Source organism: Podarcis muralis, chromosome 7 (assembly GCF_964188315.1).
Source record: "Podarcis muralis chromosome 7, rPodMur119.hap1.1, whole genome shotgun sequence".
NCBI classification, from domain to species: Eukaryota; Metazoa; Chordata; class Lepidosauria; order Squamata; family Lacertidae; genus Podarcis; species Podarcis muralis.
In genome coordinates this window covers 38,383,461-38,394,145 of record NC_135661.1, presented here as the reverse complement: position 1 = coordinate 38,394,145, position 10,685 = coordinate 38,383,461, and the positions used below count along the sequence as shown (strand labels likewise).

The 10,685-nt window shown below is 42.5% G+C and overlaps 1 protein-coding gene across 1 annotated transcript in view; it reads left to right on the top strand.

Annotated features, from left to right (window-relative positions):
* Positions 1–10,685, top strand: part of MMP2 (matrix metallopeptidase 2) — a 31,497-nt gene continuing 20,812 nt past the window's right edge. The window contains exons 1-3 of the mRNA XM_028740122.2: positions 1–406; positions 5,383–5,609; positions 9,447–9,595. Of these exons, the coding sequence (XP_028595955.2) occupies positions 203–406; positions 5,383–5,609; positions 9,447–9,595 (580 nt within the window). The 5' untranslated portion in view covers positions 1–202. The remainder of the gene's footprint in view (positions 407–5,382; positions 5,610–9,446; positions 9,596–10,685) is intronic.

Sequence of the window (10,685 nt, the reverse complement as noted above, 5' to 3'; positions counted from 1 at the left end):
TCTTGCGGTGATTTGGAGACTGCGCATCTGGATTTCTTAAACATACAAAGGAATTGCTGGAGCAAGCAAAAGCAGAGAGAGCCCTGAGGAAAGTTAAGATGTGTTGATAAGCAGCTGATGGGACCTTGTAACTCAAGACACTGACAGTGCCAAGCTCTTTACGAAGACAGGGCTTCAGGGAAATAATACGAATCGAAGCAAAATGAAGATGCACATCTCCTTCAGCTTTGCTGGTTGCATGCTTAAAATCCTGTTGATCCACATCTCCATTTTTCACCCAGCCTCAGCCCCACCACCACCAACTTTGAGGCTTTCAGAAGACGTACCAGGCAGAGAACTGATCCCATCACCCATCATAAAGTTTCCAGGGGACATTTCTCCAAAAACTGACAAAGAACTGGCATTGGTAAGTATGTGTTTGTTTGTTTGTTTGTTTGTTTGTCCCCCCTCCCCCACTTATTTCCCTTTGAATAATATTTTGCAGTGTCTGTCTTGCTAATTCTCTGATTCTCTGTAACCCAATAGCTGCTGGTTTCCATCTCTGAGGTTCCTGGGTGGGGAATAGGAGCTGGCAAAATTATCAGCTTTCAAAATGTTGAAGCAAGCTCTGTTTCCCCTCATAAAACTTTTAAAGTCAGGCCAGAAGTCTGTATTTTTGAATGGCTGCCCTCTGCCTCTGCAAACAAAGTTCATCAAATTGCTGAAGATTTAACAGGGGAAGGGGGGTGGCAGAATTGTATAGAAAGTAAACAGAGGTTTTTTTTAAAAAAAAAATGTTTATGAAGCATAGCTTAAGTATAGCCTGAAAGACAATTACTGTACACAGGTGGCTTTGTTTTTTAGCAGATATAATGACTAGTCTCGACCAAGATCTGCTTGAAGCAGTAACTGCCCCTTGAAGCTATTCTCAAACTATGTTCTATCACCATTTCTGAAGCTGCACTGAAAAAGTTAGGGAGGATGTCTGCTCTTAGACATTATAGTTAGTTACAGATTTATTTTGTCTGTGTTTATTTGATCTGTCATAAAAAGCGATCTTACAGAAATGAAGATTTTAGGGAAAAGGGAACCATGACATGTGCAATGCAATCTGATGCATTTAACTGAATTGTGCTCCATGGGGCTTACTCACAAGTAGATATAGTATCCCAGCCTAACAGGGTAACCCTATGGATGTTTACATGGAAGGAATCCCATTGATCTCAGTGGGGCTTACACACTAGTACTAAATATATCTTAGGCTGCAAGTCAGAGTGGTGCAGTGGTTAGAATGTCGAAATAGGATCTGGGAAACCAGGGTTCAAATCCACACTTGCTCATGAAGCTCATTGGGGCAGTTGCTGCCTCTCAGCCTAACCTATCTCATAGGGTTGTTGTTGGGAGAAAGAACCATGTATGACACCTGGAGCTCCTTGGAGAAAAGATGGAATAGAAATGCAATCAACCCATCTTTACAAGGGTGCAAGCCCCATTGAGCGTAATGGGACTTCCTCCTGAGACAGCATGCAAAGGTCTGTGCAGTTAGGGCAGGAATAGCCAATGTGGTACCATCCAGATGTTGCTGATCTCCCACCTCATCTTTCACTATTGACCATGCTGGCTAAGGCTGATGGGCATTGGGCCCCATCTGTACCATACATTTAAATAACTATCCTACCACTTTAAAGAGTCAAATATTTTCAGGTTCTAGACTGGCCCCACCAGGCCAGGCTGGTAACTGAGCTGTGCTAAGGAAAGGTCAGCATAAGGGCTGTTCAGGCTGGGACCTTGTTCAGGCTGGGACCTTGTCCGAGCAACAGGCTGTCTTCACCCTGGTGTGTTTCTGTGAATCCTTTGGCTCTGATTTCCTGGCTCTCCTTCAGACTCCTCAAAATGCTGGGTCAATTTGGGCTGCCTGAGCCCAAGCCCAGACACCATCACCACACAAATTGGCTTGAGTTGGTTTGGGATTCAGGCATTGGCTAAATCTGGTGCACAGCCCTACCACATTCCTTTGTGGGCGGCCTTCCAGGAGCCACATGCCAGGGTCAATGAAGATCAGGGGCAAAAGTGAGTAGTGCAATCAATGTGACTCTTACCTTCACACAGCTAGGTACATTCCAGCCATGCAAAAGTCAGTGTTTGCTACACCCACCCACATCACCTCTCCATCCAGGCATGATCATGCAATTCAAGCCAGGCTAAAGCACTGGAGGAGACTAAAGAGCATTGCTGTTGAGGGGTGTGGCTTTGGGCATGGCTGTCCCATCCTTGAGGAAGATACCCCAGGACATAGAATCTGCAGGCACCCACCCCTTGTCACTTCCAGGGCCCCACAAAATTGTGTGGAAGCCTATGGAAGATCTTGTGTGGCTCTCTTGTGGTCTTCCTGGAACCTGCAACCTCACAACCCTGGTAAGTGAGGCTTTGGCAGGGATGGCAAGCAGGGGTGAGAAGTGTGTGCACAGGGCAGCACCTTCCCATTTCTCCTCAGGATGTGAAATGGGAGGTGCTACCACTGGCTTTGGGAGAGGATACAGCTTAAGGAGAGCCCTGGAGTTGGTAGCCAACACTGTCTCCTGTGAAAGTGAGTTCCATAGTTCTTCACTGAGTGAAGAAATGCTTTCTTTGGGTACGGAAGTACTGTTGTTGAGCTATGGGCCCATCCAGACTGGGGGTGGTTATTTTTCGCAGATGTATTCTACAATATGTCATTGACACAATAAAAGTGCATCAGTGGGGGATTTATACTAGGTAGCCCACACACATCATTTTGCTTTATTTGTTGTTCTGCAATGCTTCCCCATTGTTGCCATTTGGTGGGACACACTTGCATGCTAGTGCAACTAAATTGGGATGAAACCACAACAACCCTAGTAACAGGATTTCAGTAGGAAGTTATAGGGTCGGGGGGAGAGGGGGTTTATTGGTTTGTTTTCTACTTGTTCTTATTTGTATTATATATCTTCTGGGGGGTTTTCTTGTATTTTTATGTTGTGAATCCCCCTGAGATTCACTGATAAAGGGCGGTATACAAATTTAATAAATAATAATAATAATAATTAATTAATTAATTAATTAATTAATTAATATAGGATATGCTGTGAAGCAGCATGTCCATGCCAAAACTTTTGCAGACACAAATGATATTGAGAGCAGGACCATGTATAATTACCCCAAGACCTTCATAAGCACCAATCATCATGGTGATGACCAAAGTGTATCTGGATGAACCCTACATAAGTCAACGTTGGCTGGAGTTGCAGGGAGTTGAAGTCCAAAACATTTGCGAGGCAATTTGCAAGGCATCAAGGTGGAGAAGTCTGGTGGAAAGCACAAAACTTAGCTTAGTGTTTGGGAGGTGGCTTTGGTAGTACAACACAACAGAGTTTTTCTGGACAAGTCTGGAATGTGAATCCCATAGCAAGTAGCTGTCTATTTGTTTAAGGAAGGGAGCATCTGGAGGGGACCACATCGATTGCTTCTGGCTTATGTTATAAAGCCAAGAAAAACATTACTGGGAGGTGGGCAGGGAGTAACACTGTTTTTCTGGCAACTGTTTGAAAAACAGAAGAATCCAGCCAGGCAAGCTTCCCCCCTCCTTCCCCTGGTGAATTGGCATGGCAACTCTAATCCCACCCACACTGTGATTAGCGGACTGTTGCCCTGATATTATCAGTGACTCGATTAAGGTGCAGAAAAGGACAGAGAAAATGCTCAGAGGGATGGGATACCTTCTGTACTTGGAGAGGCTAACAGCACAATCCTATGCAGGTCTACTCAGAAGGACGTCTGAGTATGGGGAAGCACTGTAACTCAGTGGTAGAGCATGTGCTCTGCATGCAGAAAGTCTCCAGTTCAGTCTCTGGCATCTCCAGGCAGGGATGGGAGAGACTGCCTGCCTGGAACTCTGGGGAGCTGATGCCACTCCTTGTAGACAATACTGAGCTAGACTGACCAAGGGTCTGACTCAGGACTCAGTTATACAGCTGCAAATAGAATGTTTTAAGTGTGTTGCAAAGTGCTTTATACAAATGTGACACTAGATGGCGATGCTGAGCTATGACAAATTCAATATATTTTTCAAAATGTTTGTTTAAAGCATTTTCACAGCATTTTTAATACGGTGGTACCTCGGGTTACATACGCTTCAGGTTACATACGCTTCAGGTTACAGACTCCGCTAACCCAGAAATATTACCTCGGGTTAAGAACTTTGCTTCAGGATGAAAACAGAAATTGTGCAGCGGCAGCACAGCAGCAGCAGGAGTCCCCATTAGCTAAAGTGGTGCTTCAGGTTAAGTACAGTTTCAGGTTAAGAACGGACCTCCAGAACGAATTAAGTACTTAACCCGAGGTACCACTGTATGTGTCTAGATTCTACCTCAGTATAAGGCAGCATTATTTGTTCCTATCTTCAGCTGTACTGAGTGGGCTTACTCCCACATAAGTGTGAATTGGGTTGCAACTTAAAGTATTTGGAACTTTCAAGTTTAGGCTGTGGTGGGTGGGTTGGTGGAGAGAGAAATCCACTCAGTTTCACATTTTAATGCAAACCTACCTAATGTGAAATACAAGCCAGTGCACAAAATGCAGTTATATTTTGAAATTATGTGATGCGGTTCTCAGGCTGAAAACCATGCACGAGGAAGCACAGGTGGAGAGCTGTACAAATATGCATGGGTTCATGAAAATAATGTACCAAATGCGTTGTATTAGGGAGAAATTGCCTGCAAAAAGGTAAGAGATGGGGAAAATGCATATTAAAGTGCATATTAGCAGGGATGTGCACGAAAATGTGGTTAAATAAACATATATAATTGGGACACACACGCGCGCACACACTGATATAGAATTGAGGCAAACTGAGCCTAACAACTTCTGGAGGGCACCAGCTTAGCTACATCTGCTGTCGGTTTTTGAAATCTGCATGAGCATCATCAAGCATGAGCAATAATTCTGACCCCTATTTCCCCCTCATGCTAATGGGAATGCAGACTAGGCCCAGCCCTGTTTAGACTCTCAGGCCCTGTTAACTACTCCCCTCCCCACCACACTTTTCACCTACCATCACATGTACTTGGACCTTGAATGTTAGTTACATTCATTTATATGCTTTGCTAGTGACAAGTACAACTTAAAGTGTATAGTCCATTGTGTCCAAAACCCTTGCAAACATGTCCACAATTCATTGTTCCTTTAGAAATATTTACCAGCTCACCTATTCACACATTTTCATTATGTGTGTGTGTATGTGTGTAACAGCTTAACAATTCCCATCTACAAAAGCTGCCCTCTCTGGTCACCTTGAAATAATTCCTTCTCACCACTGGTGAGTCATCCAAACTTCATCGAAAGCCTGTTGTGACTGATTGTGCTGCTCTCCTTTCTTTTTGGTTGAAGCAATACCTCAACAAGTATTATGGGTGCCCGAAAGACAACTGCAACCTCATGGTGCTGAAAGATACCTTGAAGAAAATGCAGAAATTCTTTGGGCTTCCTGAAACTGGAGAACTGGACCAAAACACCATAGATACAATGAAGAAACCCCGTTGTGGCAATCCGGATGTGGCCAATTATAATTTCTTCCCGAGAAAACCAAAATGGGAGAAAAATCTCGTCACATACAGGTATGCATACATACAATCAGGCAAAACATTCCATGTTAGGGTGCAATCTTAACCTCACTTATCTGGGAGCAAGTCCCATTGAGTAGACAGGCATCATACCTTGGTTTTCCCAAGAAGGAAGCCATTTTATAACTTCTAGCAGTTTAGCAAGGCCTTCTCACCAGCTAACTTTGGAGGGGGGAAGGAGATCTATCTATCAGATTCACTGGTCCCAAGCTGTTTATTTATTTATTTTATTTATTTAAATTTTTTATTCAAAATTTTCTAAACATTTATCCTCCAACACATATAACCCCATCCCCAACAATACAATAAACAGACAAAAAAGAAAAAACAACAACAAAGAAAAACATACAGAAAAGAAGAAAAAGTTATAACATCATCGTCAATTTCTTACTTTCCTCGCTTTTGGACTTCCTCACGTCTTTCGTTCCCGCTTTCCAAATTTATAAAATTCTAGACAGCAAATTATCACCTTGTTTCAATTTCTTAGTTATGTTTTTCCCATATTATGTCTTCCAATTTTAAATTTGTTTTCCAAAGTCTTAAATACTTAGATATGCATAATATTAACCAGTAGATTTACTTATTCTCAAATCTCATCTATTCTCAAACTCTTGTCAACTAATTTACTGATGCCACCTTTATCCTTACTCTTACATCATCTTAACATTCATACAGTTTACAATGTTTTTGTAGATAGTCCTTAAATTTCTTCCAATCCTCTTCCACCACTTCTTCTCCCAGGTCACGGATTCTGCCAGTCATTTCTGCTAATTCCATATAGTCTATCAGTTGCATCTGCCATTCTTCCAGCGTGGGCAAGTCTTGAGTTTTCCAGTGTTTAGCTATGAGTATTCTTGCTGCTGTTGTTGCATACATGAAAAATGTATAATCCTTCTTTAACACCCTCTGGCCAACAATGCCCAAAAGCAAGGCCTCTGGTTTCTTAGGGAAGGTATATTTAAATACCTTTTTCAACTCGTTATATATCATTTCCCAGAAAGCCTTAACCCTAGGACAAGTCCACCAGAGGTGAAAGAACATTCCTTCAGTTTCTTTACATTTCCAACATTTGTTATCAGGCAAATGGTATATTTTTGTAAGCTTGACTGGGGTCATGTACCACCTGTATATCATTTTCATAATATTTTCTTTTAAGGCATTACATGCCGTGAACTTCACACCGGTGGTCCATAACCTTTCCCAGTCAGCAAACATAACATTATACCCAATGTCCTGTGCCCATTTTATCATAGCTGATTTGACCGTTTCGTCTTGTGTATTCCATTTTAACAGCAAGTTGTACATTTTGAGAGAACCTTAGTTTTGGGTTCTAACAGTTCTGTTTCTAACTTTGACTTTTCCACCTGGAAACCTATCTTTTTGTCCATATTAAAAACCTCTTTAATCTGAGCGTAATGTAGCCAATCTCTCACTTTATCTTTTAGTTTTTCCATACTCTGCAACTTCCAAAGGTCTCCATCTTTTTCTAATAATTCCCAATATTTCGGCCATTTGGCCTCCATATTGGGTCTTTTCTGGGCCTTAGCTTCCATTGGTGACAGCCACCTTGGGGTCTTATTCTCTAGTAAATCTTTGTATTTTGTCCATACATTAAATAATGCTTTCCTGACAATATGGTTCTTGAAGGCCTTATGGACTTTAGCCTTGTCGTACCACAAATATGCATGCCATCCAAAAGCATTGTTAAAACCTTCCAAATCTAGGACATCAGTGTTTTCAAGAAGTAGCCAGTCTTTCAGCCAGCAAAACGCTGCTGCTTCATAGTACAACCTTAAGTCTGGCAGGGCAAACCCCCCTCTTTCTTTAGCATCAGTTAATATTTTAAACTTAATTCTGGGCTTTTTGCCCTGCCAGACAAATTTCGAAATGTCTCTCTGCCACCTCCTGAAACACTCCATTTTGTCCATAATCTGTAGGGTCTGAAACAAAAACAACATTTTTGGCAATACATTCATCTTTATAACAGCAATTCGACCCAAGCTGTTTAAAGCCTTACAAGTCCACATGAATGTCTTAAAGCTAGCTTGGTTAGCAAACCAGCAGCCAGTATGCTTGTAATGATAATATTATATTGATTTGTTCTTGTTCTTATTATGTATTTTCTGTTCTCATTTTGTATTTTTATGTTGTGAACTGCCCTGTGATCTTCAGATGAAGGGCAGTATACAAATTTTGATGATGATGATGATGAGAGACAGAGAGAGATAAAAAAATGGAAGTAGATTTGTAAGAGTAGTTTCAAAACATCTCCTCCTCTTTGCTTCAAATGTATAGGAGGAAAAGCAAAGCATGAATGGGTTACCTCTGAGACGCCAGTGTTGTACAGGACAAAGCAAGCCTGGGGTGCAATGTAGCTTTCCCAGAATTGAAATCTCAACACTAAGAGATGTCCTACTCTTTACACAGCTGGAGCAATCCTAACCCTCAATATTCATCATTAAAAAGAGGGGGAGCATCTTTGGCCTTTATTCTAGAACACCATGAGTTCTTCTGGGAGAATAATGGCTATCCCTTTCTTTCAAATGCTGTTGTTCCATACAACTCCACAGAACAAAACACCACAGGCTCCACTTTGTCTGCCTCTCTCTCCTTCTGCTTCTTAAAAAATAAAATAAAATAAATGTAGTTTTTTTTAATCTGGCACTTTGAGCTGGAGAGATTAACCCCACATCCATGTTATGCCTGCAGAAAGAAAGCCGAACCAAAATTACCCTGCGATCTGGACAGCAAATAGTTTAACAAGCACTTCATCGTCCATTAAAGTCTGGAGGGATAAGTCTTAGGCGGAGGAAGTACAGCAGGGCTCTTTTAATGATTTCCATATCTATTTAAGTCCTGTGGCTCAGCTTTTTAGTGTGTGCATCTTTTTCCAGTGCCTCGTGCAGACAGTGTTGCTGGCCAGAAATTAATAATGGCACACAAGCAAGGTTGTGTGTGTGAGAGAGAGGGGGGGGGCTGCAATTCTGTTCAGACTTATTTGGGAATAAGCCCCATTGAACACTGTGGAACTCGCTTAAAAAAACCCCCAAAGGATCAGGCTGTACATTTCGTAGGAACTTTGGCTTAAAGCAAGGATGGGGAACATCTGTGGTCCTCTAGATGTTGTTGGGCTACAGCTCCTGTCATCTCTGAATTTGGGCTTCTTGGGAGTTGGAGTCATTTGACATATGAATAGCCACCACCAGGTTCTCTATCCCTGGCTTGAAAGGCTGCTTTATGCTTTCTTTCAGGAGCATTTTAGGGACACGATCCAAGCTTTGGGTCTTTTCTATTAAGCCACAGATCCCCTGAGTTTCTCTTCCTTTAAACACTTTAAAAGAAATTGTTTAAAGGGGTTGCTACTCATGGTGCAAATTGCCATGCCAGTGAGATCCAAGGTACCCCACTATCTTAATTTGCACATATAAACTAGTCCTGGACCTCTCCAGGTGGACCCAATCTGGCACAACCTGTTCAGGCCAAATCCCAGGTCAACCCCAATCTGCCCAATTTGCTTTTGGATTTGGCTATACAATAGCTGGTTCACAGCTCTAGTAATATAACCACCACCACCACCACCAGCAGCAGCAGCAGCATTACAAGAACACTGTGCAACAAGGAATTAGAACAGACGTTAATCCTTCACACACATACCCCCCCCCCAAATGATGAGTCTTATGTTAAAAGACTGATTAGTTAGCTATAGGGCTCTTTGTATTACTTTTGCTGCAAGAGACTTAATGTGGCTGCTATCCCTTGGGGGATTTTCTCCAACTGATCCATACCCTTCTCTGTTTTCTCACCCCACCCCACCCTACTTTTATTGTGAAGGATTTTAGGCTACACCCCAGATCTGGACTCAGAGACTGTGGATGATGCTTTTGCCCGAGCCTTTAAAGTCTGGAGTGATGTCACACCACTGGAGTTTTCCCGAATTCATGATGGTGAAGCAGATATCATGATCAATTTTGGACGATGGGGTAAATATCTCCATAGAGCATTAAGGATAAGAAAACCTGAGGGACAATACAGCTCTCTGTCCATTTCTGCCTTCTCCCTTCTGTATCTATGTTGGTCTGCACAGGGGATTTATTACCTGGTACTTTACCCTTTCCCACCAGCTCTCTTCCAATGCATGAACAGCAATACATTCAGGAGATCTAGGTATGTAGACCACCCACCCACAGAGCACTTGACTGGACCAGTCCAATAGCATATATATAGTGCACTTCAGAACTGTTCAAATTCACCTGGTACAGTCATTATCTCAGTTGTCCTTACTTAGAACCCTATGAGGGAGGTCAACAATACTATTGTGCTTGAATTGCTGAAGCTGACAGAACATCAGGTAGCAGAACTAGGAATTCTCTCAAGGGGAAAGGAGAAAAGAGTAGGGCCAAGAGTGGTTTGGGGTGGCTCTGAGGGCTGTTCAGAACAATTGGGGGCAGGTTTGGAGGCCATGACCAGTTCAAAACCACCATTGGTGGGAGAGTGACAGCCACTCCTGTCTTTGAGGCCCTCCAGACAGGTGGGGCATTTTTTGTGGGTGTCTTCTGCAACATGTCTTTGATGCAATAATAAGGCATCAGTGGTGGATTTATACTGGGCGTCATTCCACTCTATTCATTGTTCTGGATTGCTTCTCTGGTGTCCATCCATTGTTGCCATTTGGAGGAGGACCATAGTGCAACAAAAGCAGGATAATACCACCACCACCCTGGAACATTTGGGGTAAAAAAAGTTACAGGATTTCAGGACGAAGCTAACAGGACATGTATCAATTGGAAATGAAGCAGTATCTCTGCCTTGAAACATCTGCATGCTCAAACAGGACTGAAAGTGAGATTGCCTAAAGCTGCCCTGATGCCATCCTGACCACAAATCCTCATGAAGGAACAATGAAAAAGGATATCTGGAGGGGCTTTTATTTCAGCTGACCTGAATGTGGGCACTTGGGCACATGCAGACATATTAACCCAACCAGGCCCATTTTGTTTGTTTGGTCCATTACAATGGCATCATAGAATTGATTATTTGGAAGGGATCTGGTTGTCCACTGTGAGAAAAGGA